General features: G+C 41.1%; 4 protein-coding genes across 5 annotated transcripts; 3 read left to right on the plus strand and 1 right to left on the minus strand.

Annotated features, from left to right (window-relative positions):
- Nucleotides 1–453: 453 nt before the first annotated feature.
- LOC103477908 (trypsin-like) lies at nucleotides 454–3,260 on the minus strand. 2 transcript variants are annotated; one of them, XM_081617032.1, is made up of 6 exons: nucleotides 3,175–3,260; nucleotides 2,108–2,264; nucleotides 1,568–1,666; nucleotides 957–1,123; nucleotides 732–868; nucleotides 454–639 (listed from the first exon to the last, which is right to left on the minus strand). In XM_081617032.1, the coding sequence occupies exons 2-6, from the start codon at nucleotides 2,194–2,196 to the stop codon at nucleotides 487–489; spliced, it is 645 nt and encodes a 214-aa protein (XP_081473158.1). In that variant the 5' UTR covers nucleotides 2,197–2,264; nucleotides 3,175–3,260; the 3' UTR covers nucleotides 454–486. The 2 variants fall into 2 exon arrangements, with proteins under 2 accessions (XP_081473158.1, XP_017165229.1); XM_017309740.2 differs by lacking the exon at nucleotides 3,175–3,260 and adding an exon at nucleotides 2,446–2,522.
- On the plus strand, nucleotides 3,212–5,908 carry LOC103477911 (trypsin-2-like). Its single transcript, XM_008431257.3, has 5 exons — nucleotides 3,212–3,371; nucleotides 3,459–3,612; nucleotides 3,695–3,954; nucleotides 4,868–5,004; nucleotides 5,099–5,908. Exons 1-5 carry the CDS (start codon nucleotides 3,212–3,214, stop codon nucleotides 5,249–5,251), a joined length of 864 nt encoding a protein of 287 aa, XP_008429479.2. The 3' UTR covers nucleotides 5,252–5,908.
- Nucleotides 5,909–9,526: 3,618 nt separating this feature from the next.
- LOC103477909 (trypsin-2) lies at nucleotides 9,527–11,027 on the plus strand. The gene is made up of 6 exons (XM_008431256.2): nucleotides 9,527–9,661; nucleotides 9,746–9,896; nucleotides 9,997–10,247; nucleotides 10,341–10,477; nucleotides 10,648–10,749; nucleotides 10,880–11,027. Exons 1-6 carry the CDS (start codon nucleotides 9,622–9,624, stop codon nucleotides 10,925–10,927), a joined length of 729 nt encoding a protein of 242 aa, XP_008429478.2. The 5' UTR covers nucleotides 9,527–9,621; the 3' UTR covers nucleotides 10,928–11,027.
- An 8,539-nt stretch (nucleotides 11,028–19,566) lies between these two features.
- On the plus strand, nucleotides 19,567–21,046 carry LOC103478116 (trypsin-1). Its single transcript, XM_081617031.1, has 6 exons — nucleotides 19,567–19,694; nucleotides 19,779–19,929; nucleotides 20,030–20,280; nucleotides 20,374–20,510; nucleotides 20,666–20,767; nucleotides 20,899–21,046. Exons 1-6 carry the CDS (start codon nucleotides 19,655–19,657, stop codon nucleotides 20,944–20,946), a joined length of 729 nt encoding a protein of 242 aa, XP_081473157.1. The 5' UTR covers nucleotides 19,567–19,654; the 3' UTR covers nucleotides 20,947–21,046.
- Nucleotides 21,047–21,726: the final 680 nt, after the last annotated feature.

A 21,726-nucleotide genomic window follows, 5' to 3' on the forward strand; every position in this document is an offset into this window, starting at 1 on the left:
CACTGGAAGAGGCTAATTGCTTGCCAGGAGCAAACATTGGGCAAACGATGAAAATTCCTACCTCATCCATTAGCCACATTCAAACATGAAAGAAAAAGCTTGTGCTTCTATATATATATATATATATATATATATATATATATATATATATATATATATATATATATATATATATATATATATATATATATATATATATATATATATATATATATATATATATTTTTTTTTAGTGTGCTTGAGTTTCACTCAAGCTGTTTCAGACTTAGTATTTACTTTCAGTTGATAAAGTTTTGAACTCTGATATATATTGTCTTCAAAATATGTGAGAAAGTGTGTGAAATCATATAGAAAAAACTCAAGTGAGTTCAGAGACCTGAAAGAGAAGAACAAGGATAAGTTAGAGAAAGTAGAATAACCCATGAATTGTGAACATAAGGTCAATGAACTCGGTTGGGAGGAGAGAAGGATTTATATATATATTTTTTAAGGATTGGCTGCAAGAGTGTCTTCAATCCAGTAGAGGAACTCGCATACTTTAACATAAACCCCAGGGTAGTTGGGCTGAGCGCAGCCTTGACCCCATGACACCAGGCCGTGCACTTCTCCAACACACACCAGAGGGCTGCCAGAGTCACCCTGAAACACACACGCACACACACACACACAGAGTAAAAGTGTGAAGCTCCCAAACACATTCACATCTGTTGGTTCAGTTCTGGGACACTCACATTGCATGCGTCTCTGCCTCCATCCATGTAACCGGCACACACCATCCTGCGCGTGATCATGCCTGGATAGGCGTTTTCACAGTCCTCGTCATCCACTATGGGTACATCCAAACACTGCAGACGGGTGGGCATGTTCACTGTAACAGAAACACGGTGGAGACTCTCACAGAAACCCCAAGTTATTCATGCAGTTACGGTGGTTGATGTTGTCCCAATTTGAATCACCTTCCTCGCCATCTTTAGCAGTGTTCCCCCATCCGGACACGGAGCAGGGGAGGCCTCCCATTGGACAGCCGGTGGGTAGTGAGATGGGTGCAACTGCCTCAGTCACCTCCACTGGATGGAAGAGCTTGATCAGCATGATGTCATAGTCCAGAGTCTGGTAGTCATAGCTACACATGGAGAAAACTAAAACTCAAATGCTTATCTGCACTGATTGCATGCATGAATTAAAGATACTGAAGCTTGCTGCTGTGTTTTCCACTGGCATGGAAAAAGAAAGAAAAAAAGCCTTTTTATTGTTACATTGTTACATTTTTTGGGATATTCTGTTTCTTTAAAGCTGATTTTGTGAGCTGATAAGTCTTAAAGTTTGTGTCATGAAACTTTTCTTCAGGATGAGGTAAATCAGCCATTAGCTCAAAGTTATCTCCAGCTATCTTATTCAAAATTCATGTTTGGTAGATGATGATGATCCCCAAAGGTTTGGATTTTGAATCCTTTCTTCTGATATGCACACACAGCTCACTGTAGACCAGAGGGAAATAACTGCGAAGTGTAGCTTGTGCTTAAAGGGAAAAGACAGAGAATGTGGACGAGTGCTGTGGTGCATTCACTTTGGGTGCCAGATGATGGTGTCAGTCTTCATGAGTTGCTCTGTTCCCTCAAACACACGTACATCATGTTCTCCCAGGAAGATCTGCATCGAATATGGACTGACAGAAGAAACACGCACAGCTTTGATGTAGGAAAAAACTTTCACAGATGCAATGCTGTACATGACGACATCAACAAGGTCATGTATTTGAAGCATTTATTCATTTCACTGTTAAAGCATAAAGCTAATGGAAACTCATAATGGAGTTATCAAAAAATCTGATTAATGTGATTTTTTATTTTTATTTTTTTTAACAATAAAAAATATTGTAATACAGATATGTCGGCCTCCTAAAATATTTGTCCATGTTTTGGATAGTATATGCATTTAGTAGTCTTTTTGAGGCATATAGAGGCTATACGCCTGTGACTCTCCATTGGTTTCTCTCATCTTCCTCTTGATAAGGGTTTAAACTTGCCCTTTACATTTATTGTCATTTGTACAAGGACACAAATATGCAAAATTAACAACTACTTCTGCTGCATCTGTGCATACATACTTGTACCAGCAGTGTGCGACAGAGAGCACCCACTGCGTACTGATGAGCACTCCTCCACAGAAGTGGTACCCATAGTTAAGGGACGCCATGTAAGGTCGAGAGTGCGGCTCACACTCCTGCCCACCGATGATCCTTCCATCATAGTGGGGAACTGCCACTGTTACACACAGACATAGGACAAAGATACGTCAAATAAAATATGTTGCACAGCCAACTTGCTTTTTAATTTTAAGTTTTGCAGCGCATATAACCATATGCTCACGTGCTTTTATGGATAAACAAGATCAACAACATGATATTGGTGTGCGTCCTTCTGGGAGTTATTACAGCATATTTACCAGCAGCTCCAATAAGCAGCAGAACATAGAGCAGTCTCGTGGTTTTAAGAGATCAGAAGGTATCCCGGCCCACAGTGGATCATATATATATATCCCACTAGCCTGCTGTGCTCAGCCTTTTTCAGCCTTCACTTTTTTTTTTCTTTTTTCTGTGAAACTGTGTTATCACTGAGTTTTTCGATTTGTTGCTGAATGTTTAACCTCTAAATCTGTTGTCTTATCTCTCACTACATTTCTTATTTGTCCAGCCCAGCCACATCACAGCACACCCTCTAATGTCATCTGTACGTCTTCTCAAGGTTTTCACACAGTTAACTGCTATTAGTTGTTTTTTTCTTTTTTTTAGAATTTCCCAGTGAGCTAATGTATGTTGCAATGTTTATAAAGAAATATAAATAAAATATAAAGAAAAAGCTGTGACAGCCAAAAATGTTTAAATAAAATATGTGGCAAAAGAAATGAATAAATAGTAAAAGTGCTGGTGTGTGGCTGTGGTTTAGGTCATCAATGTGAGAAAAAAAAATCCATCTGTGGTGTCTGAAGCAGGAAAATGACTAAAACTGTCTTTTTTTCACCCAAACAAGTCAGCCAACAATTTTATGAAAAAAACTAAACAGATATAAGCAGTTGGCATATTTTCAAAGTGTATATAGTGTGTTGTTTTTACCTCATTAAGATAATTCCTGGCTTTCTTTTGTAAAAAAAATAAATAAATAAATAAATACTCACAGACCCGAGTTGTGGGTAGAGATCGGGGTGGAGGAGAATGAGGGTGGAGGTGACAAGATGTCGAGAAGGAGGAGGGATCCAGTGGAGGTCACATAAATGCAGAGGGCAGCAGGTCATCCACATTCACTCTGGTTGTAGAAAGTCAGGAGTAAACCACAAAATGAATGTCATTTTTCTCCTGCTCCTGGGAGCTGCAGGTAAAGTCTTTGCAGTATCTAAACATGATTTATGATGAAGAAATTTGCAGAAACTTGAAGAAGATGAGCACTTTGCTGATGTCACAGCTGCAGCCGCCCTGGACGACAAGATAGTGGGAGGCTACCAGTGTGAAGCCCATTCTCAGCCCTGGCAGGCGTCCCTCAATATCGGCTATCACTTCTGCGGAGGCTCTCTCATTAACGACCAGTGGATCATCTCTGCTGCCCATTGCTGGCAAAAGTGTGTACTACACCCACAGCACACAAATGCCTCAATTTAACTCTTCAGAATGAAAATCATGTGTTGCTTGTCTCCCTTTCAGCCCTTATTCACAGATTGCCATTTTGGGTGAGAATCACATCTGGATGCATGAAGGTACTGAGCAGTTCATGGCTGTTGATGCCATCTACTGGCACGAGAGTTACGATTACCAGACCTTCGACTATGACATCATGCTGATGAAACTGGCACATCCAGTGGCAATCAATGAGTATGTGAAGCCTGTTGCTCTGCCCAAAGCCTGTCCCTCACCCGGAGACATGTGCATGGTGTCTGGATGGGGGAACATCTACACTGATCAAGGTGAGATGTGTCTTTACTTTGGAAAATAGTCTGTTGTTTTTGTTTGTTTGTTTGTTTTCTTCTAATCTGAGATGTATTACTGGCTTCAGACACAGCAGGAGTAGCACATGAATAATGTTAAATTATACTCACTTTTGCATATGTGCAGTAAAACAATGATGTCTGTCTGCATTTTTCACATTTCTATATCAAGAAGACAATAAAATGTATTTGTTTATATTAAATATACATTTTAAGCAGACTTGGTTTTAGTTTTTAGCTTTTTCTTATGGATATTTGCAAAATATATAACTTTTACATTTTCAGTAATGGACATTGAGAATTTTCTATGAAATTATGCAAAAGCTTCAGTCGTCTTTGCACTAACTGCTGTAGTTTGAATAATAGTCATGCATATATTCCTCCCTACCTATTTAACTGATTTTCTAAGTAGTGCATAGTAGCAAAATGAAAGAAAAATTGCTAGATATTCTATCAATTATTTTAGAACCTATACTTGAAAATATGGCACATTTATATATATTTAGTCTACGTGGGAAAATTCTTCCATTCTTCTTTGCTGGACACACCAGCTGCAGTGCAGTGGAGCTCAGTCATCTCTGCCGCTGCCATCTTTCACCAAAGAAATTGTGTGTTTAGAATGCATTAGTTTCTCCCACAATTGAATTATGGAGAGGCCAGAAAATTTGGTTTCAACAGCATTAAATGTCCAACATTTCTTTTCACTTTTTTTTGATGGTTTATTACGTTAAATTTAAATACAATGCATTTAATTCGTGGATATAACACTGCAAAATGTGGAGTAGCTCAAGGGGTATAATTTTCCACTTACATATCAGCGATGTCGCTGAGATTTTTTTTTCAATAAGTTAAAAAATATATATGTTTTTTTCCAACTTCTCTCAAATTACAGTGTTCAACCCATTTTACCTCCAGTGTGTGGAAGTGCCCATATTGTCCAACAAGGAATGTGAGAACTCCTACCCTGGCATGATCACTGAGCGTATGGTGTGTGCAGGATATCTGGAGGGAGGCAAGGATGCTTGTCAGGTATTTTATGCACAATTGCACAAAAATGGATCAACTGTACAACTCTTCTGAAGGATTTTTTTTTCTTTTTTCCACCTCACTTTGTCCTGCTCAGGGTGACTCCGGCGGTCCTCTGGTGTGTAATGGAGAGCTGCAGGGAATAGTGTCTTGGGGTCAGGGCTGCGCTCAGCCCAACTACCCGGGTGTTTACACCAAAGTTTGTGCTCTCATGCCCTGGATCAACGAGATTCTTTCCAGATACAGCTAAGGCTGTGATCTCATTTTACGAAACAACATGAAAAAGAGGAAATGAGGGGAGATAAACGGAGGCAGAAATAATCAGGAGGATGTTGAAGGTGGTTCAGAAAAAAAAAATAAAAAAGATCAGCAGAGCAGAAAAGCTGCTATTGGTAGAAGGAATCATCTAAAACCAGTGAGATTCAACATACATACATCAGAATAATCAGACAATGGCTGAATTGAGCTAACTGTAAACAAAATATGCATATCTCAATGGTGGTCTTTTGTTTAACAATAGCTCTGCTTTTCTTCATTAATCTGATGAATTTTAATCTGTTTTGACAATATCAAAGAGAAACACAGTTTTATCTCTACCAACAAGAAGTTAATTATTTCCTTTAAAAAATACCTGTGTGCACAGATCTGTATGCATGCATGTGATTTGTTTTTAAATCCATATTTGGTATCAGGAGATCACTTTGAATTTATTTTTTGCTAATTTTGGGACATTTTACTGAACAAGACCCACACTATTCTGCTGCTGCACCATCCATAAAGAGAGGAAAAAAAATCCATCTGTCATTTTTTTTCCACCCTTTTTGCCATAAGTGGAGTCTAAAAGCCTTCTACTTTGAAGCTTTCCTCAACCAAACAAATAAAGATAAGTGCTGCTTTCTGCGCTCCATTTCTGCGTGCACCCTCTTTCTAGAATATTCCAATAAGTGTAAGCTGAAAAGGGCATCGTGTCCAGGATTATTATGCATGCCTTGCACCATAAAATCAGTTTTGATTTTACTTTGCTTTCCTCAGTTTCCATTATTTTTAATGCAACATCGCAAGAATGAGAACAGATGGTATACAACCTAATATATCAATATTAGCACACAATTATTTTAACCTTCACTCCTGAGTTCCTTTCATTACTGAAATCTTGATCAGAAAAACAGATTTCAGTTGTGAAATCTTTTTAGGACGTTCACTTTGTTGTGAACTTCTTTAAAAAAACATATGAGAGACACTCAAAAAAGCAGAATTATTAGCGGATAAATTGCAATAAGTTTAATTTCATGCAATATTAATTGTGTTGCAGCAATACCTGTAAGTGGTGTTTTTTTATGACAGTATTTTTTATTCTTGATGCAAATAAACAATAAAACATTGTTTAAATCTACCTCGTCATTTAGTAAAAAATAATTAAACGAATATGAAAGAAAAAGACTAAACCCACATCATGATTTACTGCAAAGCACACGGTTCAGCTCACCAGTCACCAATTTTGAATTACCTTCTTTTTCTTAAAGTTTGTTGAAGCTGCTCTCTCTGCTACCTTGTGATGGACTTAAATTATTTAGAGGGAACCTGTCTGATGACATGAAGAAGGTTAAAAAATGTCAAAAACCAACATACAGTGCCCCAATCTGAAGAAATAATAAAAAGAAATTGACAACTAAGAGTGTGAAAATAATTGCAAAGTCTTATCTAAGGTTATGGGACCCCAGCAAAACACTGTATGAACTCATCCATCCATTCTCTTACACCCTTGTCCTGTTGGGGTCAGGAGGGAAGCTGGTGCTCATCTCCAGCGGTCAACGGGCGAGAGGCGGCGTAATCCTGGACAGGTCGCAGGGCCACTGTAATAACCACTATCCACAAATGAAGAGAACATGAAACATTGGTTAATTCAATTCAAATCAGTATATTTACCGCACCAACTCACAACACACTTCATCTCAATGCACTTTACAAAAAAAAGTCAATTCAGTCCAGACATAAATCCATTTCAATTAATCCAATATACTTTTCGAACAATGCAGTCAACACTTATACCAACACTCCATAGATTACTCTTTACCTGAAGTCCCAAAACACCCAACAACATTTAGAACCCTGCAGAACTCACTAGTCATTAAGATGCTAAATTTTGTTAAGGATATGAAAAATATATGTATTAGAAAAGTGCAAAAATAGTGAGTCAGATTGAACATATTATGTTAAACTGTGTGGCCCAGGTAAATAGATCGGATCACTTAGTTGTTGGCCCTGGTACTCTACAGCCAGTTGTTAAAGCTACAGACCTAAAAGAGAATGAAATCAGTAAAAGTTCAGATAAAGTACAACTTTACTTTAATTCAGATATTTCTTTTCTGGTTGAAAGTTACCCTGGCAGTTCTTCTCTGAACATCCAGTACCCCAGGACACAACACCCTGCAGCTCACCGCTGCACAGGAGGGCCACCAGAGTCATTCTGGGGACAAAGTGTTTGGTTTCAGTTTGAAATTCTAATAGAGCTCAACGTGGATTACTAAGTGTTTAATATGCTGATTCATAAGCCCATTTAAATACCTGGCAAGCGTCCTTTGCCTCCCTCCAGAGATGCCGCACAGAACACGGAGCTGTTGATGATGCCAGGGTGTGAGTTTCTGCAGACACTACAGACAGGACTGGGATGTCTACACACTGCAGCTTGGGATCATCAACAGCTAAAGAACAAAACAGATCTGAGGATGCGTTGAGGATGCAGATTCTTCAAGTTGCTGGCCTAAAAGGTGTGGTTTTCATTCCCACCTTTGGCATCTTGTTGTTTTACATCTTGGTGGTGTGGTGTGGTTGGCCCAGGGTGGATTCGGGTCTGAGACTGTCTGTTTTGGTAGATTTTGTTTCCTAACCCTAATCCTAAAACAGAGAGGAGGCCGAAAAGCTCTCTCTCTCTGTCTATACAACATGTATATACAGTATATTACCTTAGAAGAGGTGTGAAAGTACATTTGGAAAATTGCATGGAAAAGTCAATCAGTCAGTCCCACTATTTACTAAGCACAAATGTTAACAAAAAAGTGGTTGTTTTAACCTCTCTGTTTGGAGGTTAAAAACAGTTTTAACACTCCAAACTGTTAGAAACAGTTTGGTGCCAAAAATGAAAACTATAGTATCACAATCTGATTAATACCAACAAGAAAAGATAAAAACACTGACTATACACAGTTGTAGTTGCATTTGTATTCATAAAGAGGAAAAGGTCAACAGAAAATAACATTAATTTAAATGCAGAAATCTAAATAAGATGAATATGTAAAATCAATATTGCATATTTTTTTATTAGGTTTACATTGCCAGAGTATTACCACCTCTATTTTTAGACGTCTCACAGCTGTGCGTTTCTCAGCCGCAAATTTCTTCATGGAGGTTGTGAGATCCTTGTAAAGTTTATTTTTCTTTCCAAATAGCATTTGGAACAGTGAGAAATGGAAAATAAGAAAGTATTTTACATTTTTTTAAAAAACAGAGCAAAATAGTAATACCATATGCCAAGAAAAAATATTTAGGTGCAAAGATCATCTTGAAGCGGAGAAATGTAACTACTAGTATTCTCAGATTCTCAGTTACGTTCATATTCACCATCTTTCTCTCCTCAAAACATTTCTGTTTGTAAGTTTCATTAAGAGAATTACAGATTTTTTTTTCTGCATACTGTTTGAGGAGTCTGTAGATATTCCCGTCAAGTAGAACAGATGGAGTTTTCACATAATCCCTTCACTTCCAATGCAGTAGATCCAGTCCGTGTCAGTATTAATCACTAACCCAGTTGTTGAACCGCCATAAGGGTTTCTGGCACAATATTGAATTTGTTTTCTTGAAATCCATCAAATTAATTCATCAAACTTTTATTTTTCTACTAATTGGTAGGAAAGACGTTACTGTGGGAAAAATGTGTGCATTTGCTCAAATCTGTGTGTCAAACATTAGTAAATTTTCCCCATTAGTCTTTTAATACTTTACTTCATTACACTTAAACTGATAATGCTGATATTAATCAATTAATTAGACGGCCTGTTTCTAGCCCAACAGTGTAAAATGATGAACATAAAACGTTAAACATTAAAAATATCAGCATTGAATGTTGAGAAATTACTGAGTAAGTGTGATATGTTATAGTTTCATGTAAATGAGGCCTTATTGATGTATATTTTTACTTAAAAGAAAAATATATACCATAATTATTTGTGAAGATGTGAATTACTTGGTCAAAATTGAAACACAAAAAAGTTACAGATTTTGTGATAATGAGAGTGTCATTCTACATGAGTTGTACGTTTCCAAAGATTTCCAAATAAATGTGTCTCCAGCACAGTTTCATGGTTAAAATTAATCTGCGTTAATCTGCTTTAACATAAATTTAAACCATATAGAGAATATATTTTCATTTTCAACTGGATATGTGCAGGCCCACCCTCAACGCAAAAAATGTTTGTTTTTCCAACATTCAGTGGTTTTCTTCTGGAAGCTGGTTGGTCACAGATAACAGTGGGAGGTTTCCTCATAAGAAAAGCTCAAACCACCTTCCTATATAAACCAGGACTGCAGACGAAGTTCTCTCATCAACAAGATCACTCAACAACCATGAGGTCTCTGGTGTTTGTTCTGCTCATTGGAGCTGCTTGTAAGTTTGCCTTTTGGATAAACTATTCAAGTGAATTTAAGCATGTCTAGTTTAACACTGGATTTCATTTGTTTGTGTCTTTAGTTGCCTTGGAGGACGACAAGATCGTCGGAGGGTATGAGTGCACACCCTACTCTCAGCCCCATCAGGTGTCTCTGAACTCCGGCTACCACTTCTGCGGTGGCTCCCTGGTCAACGAGTACTGGGTTGTGTCTGCTGCTCACTGCTACAAGTCGTAAGTGCTCAACATCATTCTGGTCTCATGGTCATGAGCCCGTTGTATTAGCCGTGTTGTGTGTGTTTGTTCTCACACTCTGATGTCAAACTCTGTGCAGCCGTATTGAAGTTCGTCTGGGAGAGCACCACATCGGCCTCTCTGAGGGAACTGAGCAGTTCATCAGCTCTGCTGCTGTCATTCGTCACCCCAGTTACAATAGCTACACCATCGACAATGACATCCTGCTGATCAAGCTCAGCAGTCCTGCCACCCTCAACCAGTACGTGCAGCCTGTGGCTCTGCCCAGTAGCTGTGCTCCTGCTGGCACCATGTGCAAAGTCTCTGGCTGGGGCAACACCATGAGCTCCAGTGAGTAAGATTTAAATGCTGATTCTCAGATTTAAAGAGTGTTTTAACATCTGGTTTAGAGACTAATATGATGTTTTGTTTTTCACAACTTAGCTGCTGACAAAAACAAGCTGCAGTGTCTGGACATCCCCATCCTGTCTGACAGGGATTGTAATAACTCCTACCCTGGAATGATCTACGATTCCATGTTCTGTGCCGGATATCTGGAGGGAGGCAAGGACTCCTGCCAGGTAAGGAGCAATTCAGATCCACATTCAAAGATTTGAGCAGGACACTTCTGGACATTCCTGGACAGCTGCTGTTCCAGGAATGTTAGAAATATCTTTCCAGCAATTTCTAACTTATACATTTTACGTTTCAATTCATAAGTTTTCATCATTTTTATCTGCTCTTTTGTCAGGGTGATTCTGGTGGCCCCGTTGTGTGCAACGGTGAGCTGCAGGGAATTGTTTCCTGGGGATATGGATGTGCTGAGAGAGACCACCCTGGTGTCTATGCCAAGGTAAAACAACATTTTCTTTGTATTTGAAATGATATAGAAACATACCAGGAAAAGTTACAATTGAAGTTTTGTTCATTTTTTTAAGTACAACCTCCTTGTCCTAATCTGTCTTACTGTCCTTTTTTCACAGGTCTGCATCTTCAACGACTGGCTGCAGAGCACCATGGCCAGCAACTAAACTAGATCGTTCTATAGCCATCTAACGCTGCTGTTTGTCTACCATCATCCTGAACACCATGCAGATACTTTGACACCAATAAATAAATCATATAACCTAATATCCTCTTGGTTTCATGTCATATTGTGCCTTTCTTTTCCTACATGTTGTTGTTCCCACATTTTATGCACAGCTTTCAGATTCTCCTGACATAACAAAAGTCATAATGCTGAAAATTTTCCACTGGTTCTGCTAGAAACACCTCTATGATTCCACAGCAAAAAAAAAAATCATATTAAAAATCAGTACATTTCTTATTAATACCATAGGACAGGGATGTCAAAGTCAAATACACAGAGGGCCAAAAAAACAAATTTGCTACAAGCCGAGGGCCGGACTGGTTTAATGTTTATTAAAACATATTGAAATGATTGCACATAGCCTATTGAACCAAGACCTAACAGAGTGTATTATTTAACGATTAAATGAATAAAGCAATATTTTGTTATGGCTCTGTCAGTAACTTCAAGGGAAAACATTTTTCAAGAGGCAAACGGCAACAAATTTAATTGTTTTTAAAAACAAAATATGTTTCTTAATATCAAGATAAATGCATAAATCAAAGTGCATGCATTATAAACTGAAAATGCATTACTGTGCTGCTCTATGATCCTACCGATCACTGCTTTCAAATAGTAAAGTAAAAAAATAAATCAAATCAGTTGTATTCTTTCTCATGGCTCTTATCTGCAATTTTACCTGAATCCATTCAACTGAAAAATAAATACAAAAAAATAAAATAAAATACAAAAATATATGGCACACAGACAAAACAATACTTCATTCAAAGAAAAATCACGTCTTGTAGAAACAAATGTAAAAATTTAACTGAAACTTATAAACTGAAAATACGTTACTGCTCTGTGATGCTCACTTGTCTGAGGCTGAGCCTGATACTTGGAGGTGTCTCATCTTTTGTACAAGTTCATCAATGTTCGGGGTGAGGCTCTGAGCTGATGAATAATGAAGCCGTTTGGGCGCGCTGTAGTCACTTCGCGGGCTACCGTTGCATTATGGGAAATGTAGTGTTTGCAGGCAAAACACGAGCGGGCGGCTCTGGCTTGCGGGCCGGTTCTCATAGTAATTAAATATAATTCAGGGGGCCATAGATAATTGATTTGCGGGCCGGATGTGGCCCGCGGGCCTTGACTTTGACATATGTGCCATAGGAGAACAATTATTACTGTAAAATAACTTTATTACAAAGTAACCAGAAAAAACTGTCATAGCTGTTTTGAGCCATGGGACTAAACTGGATTTTTCTACAGCCATATAACACTGCTGCATTTCTTCTAATATGCTAGCGATAAGGAGATTTTGCAACATTTTTCATCATCAAGCAAAATCATACAAAAATTAATAAACTCTCTTTGATATTCTTTATGTTTTGTTTTACTTTTATAAAGACATATCCTTCAGGCCTGTGCATACTCACACAAACAGAGACATTTCTTATGGCTTCAGGAACAACGTTCTCACTGGCATAGTTGACAAGAACTGAAGTACAAAATGTGGAAAGGACATTTTTATAGGTTGCCCCAATTGCCTCACACCCACTTTATATTTCAGGAACAATGTTCTGCTCAAATGATGTATCTAGAATAAGCTCCAAGAACCATTACATAAATCATAGAACCTAATATCTGCTTGTTTTTGTGTCTTACTTTGCCTTTCCGTTCCTGCGTTAAGTTGTCCTCACGGTATATTGACCTTTTATACATATTTCCCTTTTAACATGACCAATGTAGTCATATTGCTGAAATTTGCCATTAGTTATGCATAAAAAGCTTAAACCTCACAATCACACATGTTGTATTGCTAAACAAATATCTAATTAGTAGTTACTTGACTTATAGAAGGATAATTAAAATAGTTACAGATACTGCCATTTATATTTATACAAATTTTACGAAACTAACCTGAAAACATTCTGACATAACTTGAATTTATTTTTAATTTTCTTTATTAAAACTGATGCAATTGTTTTTGGCATTGCATATTCCATAATGTCATGCGATACCAATGCAATCAGATTAAACGATATGTAGATTTTCTTTGATGCTATGTGTGACTGTATATCCTCATATTTCTTTTCTGAAAATTAATCAGATGTTTTGTTAGACTTGAATAGTCACAATAAGCTGGATAGAAATGAATGAAGCTTACTCAAACTGTTTAAAAAGTAACATGATGAAAACAGAGAAACCTCTGAAAATCTAAGCTAAACAAAAATTTTTGAAAACGGAACAAAGTCAGTTCAAATAATTTTTCCAAAGTAACACACCATAATATTTTATCTCCAGCCTAATTTCTCAGTCAATAGTCATATTACTAATGACAGTACCTTTGTGTTATACTGAGTATGACACTTCCGGGTTCTACTTTGTTTCTTTGCTACCACTGCATAATAAAGACAAGGGAAGAAACTTTAAAGATGCCATGTCTTCTTGGTTTAATGTCATCTGGTGCCTTTCTTTTCCTACATGTTGTTGTTCCCACATTTCATGCACAGCTTTCAGATTCTCTTGACATAACAAATGTCATAATGTTGAAAATTTTTCCACTCGCTCTGCAAGAAACACCTCTATGGTTCCACAGCAAAAAAATCATCTTAAAAATCAGTACATTTCTTATTATTGCCATGGGAGAACAATTATTACTGTATAATAACTTTATTACCCTCTCCTTGGGCTGCCACCTTATCGTGGTGGAGGGGTTTGAGTGTCCAAATGATCCTAGGAGCTATGCTGTCTGGGGCTTTATGCCCCTGGTAGGGTCACCCAAGGCAGACAGGTCCTAGGTGAGGAACCAGACAAAGCGCAGCCCGAAGACCCCTTATGATGGACACAAACTTTGGACTTGGTTTTCCCTCGCCCGGACGCGGGTCACCAGGGCCCCACCCTGGAGCCAGGCCTGGAGGTGGGGCACGATGGCGAGCGCCTGGTGGCCGGGCTTTTACCCACGGAGCCGGCCGGGCTCAGCCCGAAGAGGAGACGTGGGTCCCCTTCCGATGGGCTCACCACCTGTCGAGGGGCCAAAGGGGTCGGGTGCATTGTGCTATGGGCGGCAGCCAAGGGAGGGACCCTGGCGGTCTGATCCTCGGCTGCAGAAGCTGGCTCTTGGGACGTGGAACGTCACCTCTCTGGTGGGGAAGGAGCCGGAGCTAGTGTGCGAGGCTGAGAGGTTCCGGCTAGAAATAGTCGGCCTCACCTCGACATGGCTCTGGTTCTGGAACCAGTCTCCTTGAGAGGGGCTGGACGTACTTCCACTCTGGAGTTGCCCACGGTGAGAGGCGCCGGGCTGGAGTGGGCATACTTGTTGCCCCCCATTTGGGCGCCTGTACGTTGGGGTTCACCCCGGTGAACGATAGGGTAGCCTCCCTCCGCCTACGGGTGGGGGGACGGGTTCTGACTGTTGTTTGTGCTTACGGGCCAACGCAGTTCAGATTACCCACCCTTCTTGGAGTCCTTAGAGGGGTACTGGAGAGTGCCCCTCCTGGGGACTCCCTTGTTCTACTGGGGACTTCAACGCTCACGTGGGCAATGACAGTGAGACCTGGAGAGGCGTGGTTGGGAGGAACGGCCCCCGATCTGAACCCAAGTGTGTTCTGTTGTTGGACTTCTGTGCTCGTCACGGATTGTCCATCACGAACACCATGTTCAGGCATAAGGGCGTCCATATGTGCACTTGGCACCAGGACGCCCTAGGCCGCAGTTCGATGATTGACTTTGTCATCGTCTCATCGGATTTGCGGCCGTATGTCTTGGACACTCGGGTGAAGAGAGGTGCGGAGCTGTCCACTGACCACTACCTGGTGACGAGTTGGCTCCGGTGGTGGGGGAGGAAGCCGGTCAGACCTGGCAGGCCCAAACGTGTAGTGAGGGTCTGCTGGGAACGTCTGGCGGAGTCCCCTGTGAGACGGAGCTTCAACTCCCATCTCCGGCAGAACTTCGAACACGTTCCGGGGGAGGTTGGGGACATTGAGTCTGAGTGGACCATGTTCCGTACCTCCATTGCCGAGGTGGCCTATCGGAGCTGCGGCCGCAAGGTTGTTGGTGCCTGTCGCGGCGGCAACCCTCGAACCCGTTGGTGGACACCTTCGGTGACGGATGCTGTCAATCTGAAGAAGGAGTCCTATCGGGCCTGTGGGACTCCAGAAGCAGCTGATGGGTACAGGCGGGTGAAACGGCATGCGGCTCGGGTGGTCGCTGAGGCAAAAACTCGGCCGTGAGAGGAGTTTGGAGAGGCCATGGAGACAGACTTCCGTACGGCTTCGAGGCGATTCTGGTCCACCATCCGGCGTCTCAGGAGGGGGAAGCAGTGCAGCACCAACACTGTTTATAGGGGGATGGTGTGCTGCTGAACTCAACTCGGGACGTTGTGGGCCGGTGGGCGGGATACTTTGAAGACCTCCTCAATCCCACCAACATGCCTTCTGTTGAGGAAGCTGAGCCTGGGGACTCTGGGTGGGCTCTCCAATCTCTGGGGAGGTCGCCGAGGTGGTCAAAAAGCTCCTCGGTGGCAGGGCCCCGGGGTGGATGAGATCCGCCCGGAGTTCCTTAAGGCTCTGGATGTTGCGGGTTGTGTTGGCTAACGCACTGCAATATCGCATGGACATCGGGGGCAGTTCCCCTGGACTGGCAGACTGGGGTGGTGGTCCCCCTGTTTAAAAAGGGGGACCGGAGGGTGTGCCAATTACAGGGGGTCACACTCTTAAGCCTCCCTGGTAAGGTCTATTCAGGGGTCCTGGAGAGGAGGGTCCGTCGGATAGTCGAACCTCGGATTCAGGAAGAGCAGTGTGGTTTTCGTCCTGGTCGTGGAACACTGGACCAGCTCTACACCCTCAGCAGGGTCCTGGAGGGTGCATGGGAGTTCGCCCAACCAGTCTACATGTGTTTTGTGGACTTGGAGAAGGCGTTCGACCGTGTCCCTCGGGGCCCTGTGGGGGGTACTCAGGGAGTATGGGTACCGGGCCCTTTGATACGGGCTGTCAGGTCCCTGTATGACCGGTGTCAGAGTCTGGTCCGCATTGCCGGCAGTAAGTCGGGCTCGTTTCCGGTGAGAGTTGGACTCCGCCAAGGCTGCCCTTTGTCACCGATTCTGTTCATTACTTTTATGGACAGAATTTCTAGGCGCAGCCGAGGTGTTGAGGGGATCCGTTTTGGTGGCCTTAGGATCGCATCTCTGCTTTTTGCGGATGATGTGGTCCTGTTGGCTTCATCGGAACGTGATCTGCAGCTCTCACTGGAGCGGTTCGCAGCCGAGTGTGAAGCGGCCGGGATGAGGCTCAGTGCCTCCAAATCCGAGGCCATGGTCTTGAGCCGGAAAAGGGTAGAGTGCCTCAGGGGGGTCGTCCTGCCTCAAGTGGAGGAGTTTAAGTATCTGGGGATCTTGTTCACGAATGAGGGAAGAAGGGAGCGGAGATCGACAGGCGGATTGGGGCAGCAATAGAGAAGCGGGCGCGTACCGGTCCGTCGTGGTGAAGAGAGAGGTGAGCCAAAAAGCGAAGCTCTTGATTTACCGGTCGATCTACGTTCCTTCCCTCATCTACGGTCATGAGCTTTGGGTCATGACCGAAAGAATGAGATCACAGGTACAAGCGGCCGAAATGGGTTTCCTCCGCAGGGTGGCTGGGCTCTCCCTTAGAGATAGGGTGAGAAGCTTGGTCATCCGGGAGGGACTCAGAGTAGAGCCGCTCGAGAGGAGCCAGTTGAGATGGCTCGGGCATCTGGTAAGGATGCCTCCTGGACGCCTCCCTGGTGAGGTGTTCCGGGCACGTCCCACCGGGAGGAGGCCTCGGGGAAGACCCAGGACACGCTGGAGGGACTATGTCTCTCGGCTGGCCTGGGAACGCCTTTGGATTCCCCCGGAGGAGCTGGAAGAAGTGGCTGGGGAGAGGGAAGTCTGGGCCTCCCTTCTGAAGCTGCTGCCCCCGCGACCCGACCCCGGATAAGCGGAAGAAAATGGATGGATGGATGGATGGATGGATGGATGGATGGATGGATGGATGGATGGATGGATGGATGGATGGATGGATGGATGGATGGATGGATGGATGGATGGATGGATGGATGGATGGATGGATGGATGGATGGATGGATGGATGGATGGATTTTTCTGGATTTTTGTTTTAGATTCCATCACTCATTGTTGAAGAGTACCTATGATAAAAATTACAGTCTTCTACATGCTTTGCAAGTGGGAAAACCTGAAAAATCAACAGTGTATCAAATACTTGTTCTGCCCACTGTATATATGTTTTGTTTTTGATAAAACTTATTGTTAAAGACTTAGGATAGTCTCAGCTTTCTCTGTTCTTATGCTAATATAAGCTTCGGTTGTTGGAGAATATTTCTCCTACCAATATCCATTAATGTCTTGTCTGCTATCTGCAAACTTTCCTGGATTTACCTTTGGGTTTTCTCTCAGTTTTATTCTATTTGGTCCAGTATTTTTGTTTAACCTGTGACGATGGACATCAGTAGAGCTATTGCTGTCAATAGCTTTATGTTTTCTTTTTATAGATAATAAACTTGACTGTGTCTTTCTGTGTTTAACCCAGTGTCCTTCCTAGACAGAACAATTGAAAGAGTTATTACTGTCACTAACTAGATGTACTCTGTTTTTTTGGGCAATGAATTTTATTACTGCCTTAGTGTTCATATATTTAGCTGAATTTCACATCCAAATGAAGCCACTAACAGATGTATTGCCTCCTTACTTCTTTATCACTGAAAGCTGTTCTGGGCCAGAGCTTCTGTTTTTTTTATGTATGGCAAAATGGATAAACGGCTTGTACTTGTTTAGCGCTTTATTAAGTCCAGAGGATCCCAAAGCACTTCACACTACATTCAGTCATTCACCCATTTACACACTGAAAGTGGAAACCCACTGAATAGTAGCCACAGCTGCTCTGGGGCAATCTGACAGAGGAGAGGCTGCTGTGCACCTGCACCACCGGGCCCTCTGACCACCATCTACTCTGTCTTCTTAAACCCCCAGTAGTTAGTGGCAGATAGCTGCTCACAATGAGCCAAGACTTGTTAGTGGTTTCTTCCATATTAAGACAGGTTTTCTTACTACTGTCACCACATGCAAGTTAAGTAGGAGGATAATTACAAATTTGGTGATTCATTTCAATCCCTTCAGATGTAAGTCCTTTTTACCAATTGGGATATAAAACTGTTGAATTAATTCTAATAAATTTTAAATTTTTATGCATTTCCTATTTATTCTTTCAAGATATTGTCTCCCAGATTGAATAATTTTTCTCATGTAAACTGCAGCTTTCACTGGTGCTGTTGTTTAAAGTTGTACACAACAGTTTTACCCAAAAAATAAGTTTGTACTCAAAGAGCAAACACAGTAAAAGTGCAAAGCATTGTGTTCAGTGTCTTAAATTGCCTTCCCTCACTTACTGTAGACTTCAAGTTGCTGTGAAATTAGTTTATCATACTAAGCATCTCGTAAGCATGTTCAGATAGTGCCACAAAGATCTATTTGGTGAATTATTGGAACTACTTGACTATCTTAGACACAAATATGGTGTAACGACGTTTTATTTAGACGCCACTGACGCTTTTATATGAACACATTTTTTTGAGGAATGAACTGTCCATTCTAAACAAGTGACACACTTTGGCAGGTTATGTTTTTTCTTTACTGCTTTGGCCTGCTAAAAGGAAGTGGAATCCACTCAGTTTTCATCATCGCTATTTCAGTAGAGCAGAAAAAACCTCTTGTAAATGTGTGAATCATTGGACGTTGGTTTCCAACCAATGTGTCATTGGTCAGACACATTTTCCTTACTCTTTTGCAAAACAGTTAACACAAATCTCATTCCAGCAGTCCAAACTCTATGGCTTTAAATGTGGTAACCAAACAGAAATCATTTGTTACTAACTATTAGATTCTACTTAGATCAGTATTAAACTATTTAAGCATCCTCCCTCCAGAACTTAACATCATCTGCCTTTTTCAGCAGTAGACATGCTCCTCCTGTCTCAAAAGACCCAATTGTTCCAATTCTTGCCAGTCAGAGGGAAAAAGTCATATTAATAGTTACTATCAGCTGCCTGATATGAATATCTCCTTTCAGAACATTTTGCTGGACTTTTAACAATATTTAACCCGATCTGATTGACACAGATGGTAAATTCACATGATACCATTAATGCTCAAGGTAATGCTGTCAATCATTATCAGTAGTGTTACCAGAATTAACCGGGCATAAGAGTGAGTTAAATTTAAAAAAATACTTGTTCATAATATAATAATATTGTAAAATCAGATCTGAAACATATATATTTTTAATTAACATTTAATTAAATATACAACTGTTTTTCAGGTTGATTTTTATGACAAACAGAAGTCTGTGCTAAGAAAAAACTCCTAAATAGTCCTACACCTTATAAAAAAAAATGCTTATCTGTGGAATGTTTTTAAAGAATCCTTTCCTTTTCTTCTTGATTATCTTTAAATCATGCATTGCTCTCCATCTTCAGCTGCATATGTGAAGACTCTTTACTGAAAATGTTTGTTTTTCCAACATTCAGTAGTTTTGTTCTGGAAGCTGGTTGGTCACAGATAACAGTGGGAGGTTTCCTCATAAGAAAAGCTCAAACCACCTTCCTATATAAACCAGGACTGCAGACGAAGTTCTCTCATCAACAAGATCACTCAACAACCATGAGGTCTCTGGTGTTTGTTCTGCTCATTGGAGCTGCTTGTAAGTTTGCCTTTTGGATAAACTATTCAAGTGAGTTTAAGCATGTCTAGTTTAAAACTGGATTTCATTTGTTTGTGTCTTTAGTTGCCTTGGAGGACGACAAGATCGTCGGAGGGTATGAGTGCACACCCTACTCTCAGCCCCATCAGGTGTCTCTGAACTCTGGCTACCACTTCTGCGGTGGCTCCCTGGTCAACGAGTACTGGGTTGTGTCTGCTGCTCACTGCTACAAGTCGTAAGTGCTCAACATCACTCTGGTCTCATGGTCATGAGCCCGTTGTATTAGCCGTGTTGTGTGTGTTTGTTCTCACACTCTGTTGTCAAACTCTGTGTAGCCGTATTGAAGTTCGTCTGGGAGAGCACCACATTGGCCTCTCTGAGGGAACTGAGCAGTTCATCAGCTCTGCTGCTGTCATTCGTCACCCCAGTTACAATAGCTACACCATCGACAATGACATCCTGCTGATCAAGCTCAGCAGTCCTGCCACCCTCAACCAGTACGTGCAGCCTGTGGCTCTGCCCAGTAGCTGTGCTCCTGCTGGCACCATGTGCAAAGTCTCTGGCTGGGGCAACACCATGAGCTCCAGTGAGTAAGATTTAAATGCTGATTCTCAGATTTAAAGAGTGTTTTAACATCTGGTTTAGAGACTAATATGATGTTTTGTTTTTCACAACTCAGCTGCTGACAGTAACAAGCTGCAGTGTCTGGACATCCCCATCCTGTCTGACAGGGATTGTAATAACTCCTACCCTGGAATGATCTACGATTCCATGTTCTGTGCCGGATATCTGGAGGGAGGCAAGGACTCCTGCCAGGTAAGGAGCAATTCAGATCCACATTCAAAGATTTGAGCAGGACACTTCAGCTGCTGTTCCAGGAAAGTTGGAAATATCTTTCCAGCAATTTCTAACTTATACATTTTACGTTTCAATTCATAAGTTTTGATAATTTTTATCTGCTCTTTTGTCAGGGTGATTCTGGTGGCCCCGTTGTGTGCAACGGTGAGCTGCAGGGAATTGTTTCCTGGGGATATGGATGTGCTGAGAGAGATCACCCTGGTGTCTATGCCAAGGTAAAACAACATTTTCTTTGTATTTGAATTTATATAGAAACATACTAGGAAAAGTTACAATTGAAGTTTTGTTTATTTTTTTAAAATACAACCTCCTTGTCCTAATCTGGCTTACCTTCCTTTTTTCACAGGTCTGCCTCTTCAACGACTGGCTGCAGAGCACCATGGCCAGCAACTAAACAGTATTCTTCCATTGCCATCTAACGCTGCTGTTTGTCTACCATCATCCTGAACACCATGCAGATACTTTGACACCAATAAATAAATCATATAACCTAATATCCTCTTGGTTTCATGTCATATTGTGCCTTTCTTTTCCTACATGTTGTTGTTCCCACATTTTATGCACAGCTTTCAGATTCTCTTGACATAACAAAAGTCATAATGCTGAAAATTTTCCACTGGTTCTGCTAGAAACACCTCTATGATTCCACAGCAAAACAAAATCATATTAAAAATCAGTACATTTCTTATTAATACCGTAGGAGAACAATTATTACTGTAAAATAACTTTATTACAAAGTAACCAGAAAAAACTGAGTTAGCTGTATTGAGCCATGGGACTAAACTGGATTCTTCCACAGCCATCTAACACTGCTGCATTTCTTCTAATATGCTATCGATAAGGAGATTTTGCAACATTTTTCATCATCAAGCAAAACCATACAAAAATTAATAAACTCTCTTTGATATTCTTTATGTTTTGTTTTACTTTTATAAAGACATATCCTTCAGGCCTGTGCATACTCACACAAACAGAGACATTTCTTATTGCTTCAGGAACAACGTTCTCACTGGCATAGTTGACAAGAACTGAAGTCCAAAATGTGGAAAGGACATTTTTATAGGTTGCCCCAATTGCCTCACACCCACTTTATATTTCAAGAACAATGTTCTGCTCAAATGATGTATCTAGAATAAGCTCCAAGAACTCCAGGGCTGTAGAAATAGAAGAATGT

Source organism: Poecilia reticulata, chromosome 16 (assembly GCF_904066995.2).
Source record: "Poecilia reticulata chromosome 16, P_reticulata-male-v2, whole genome shotgun sequence".
Taxonomy (NCBI): Eukaryota; Metazoa; Chordata; class Actinopteri; order Cyprinodontiformes; family Poeciliidae; genus Poecilia; species Poecilia reticulata.

Bases quoted from the DNA above. Each gene is read 5' to 3' on its own strand.
- LOC103477909 (XM_008431256.2), top strand. From the start codon at position 9,622: ATGAGGTCTCTGGTGTTTGTTCTGCTCATTGGAGCTGCTT. The intron at 10,248-10,340 runs GTGAGTAAGATT...TTCACAACTTAG, and splicing joins GGGCAACACCATGAGCTCCA to CTGCTGACAAAAACAAGCTG. The intron at 10,750-10,879 runs GTAAAACAACAT...CTTTTTTCACAG, and splicing joins ACCCTGGTGTCTATGCCAAG to GTCTGCATCTTCAACGACTG.
- LOC103477911 (XM_008431257.3), top strand. From the start codon at position 3,212: ATGAGGGTGGAGGTGACAAGATGTCGAGAAGGAGGAGGGATCCAGTGG. The intron at 3,372-3,458 runs GTAAAGTCTTTG...CTGATGTCACAG, and splicing joins CCTGCTCCTGGGAGCTGCAG to CTGCAGCCGCCCTGGACGAC. The intron at 3,955-4,867 runs GTGAGATGTGTC...CTCAAATTACAG, and splicing joins GAACATCTACACTGATCAAG to TGTTCAACCCATTTTACCTC.
- LOC103478116 (XM_081617031.1), top strand. From the start codon at position 19,655: ATGAGGTCTCTGGTGTTTGTTCTGCTCATTGGAGCTGCTT. The intron at 19,930-20,029 runs GTAAGTGCTCAA...AACTCTGTGTAG, and splicing joins GCTGCTCACTGCTACAAGTC to CCGTATTGAAGTTCGTCTGG. The intron at 20,281-20,373 runs GTGAGTAAGATT...TTCACAACTCAG, and splicing joins GGGCAACACCATGAGCTCCA to CTGCTGACAGTAACAAGCTG.
- LOC103477908 (XM_081617032.1), bottom strand. From the start codon at position 2,196: ATGGCGTCCCTTAACTATGGGTACCACTTCTGTGGAGGAGTGCTCATC. The intron at 1,667-2,107 runs GTATGTATGCAC...TTCTTCTGTCAG, and splicing joins GTCGCACACTGCTGGTACAA to TCCATATTCGATGCAGATCT. The intron at 640-731 runs GTGAGTGTCCCA...TGTGTGTTTCAG, and splicing joins GAGGCAGAGACGCATGCAAT to GGTGACTCTGGCAGCCCTCT.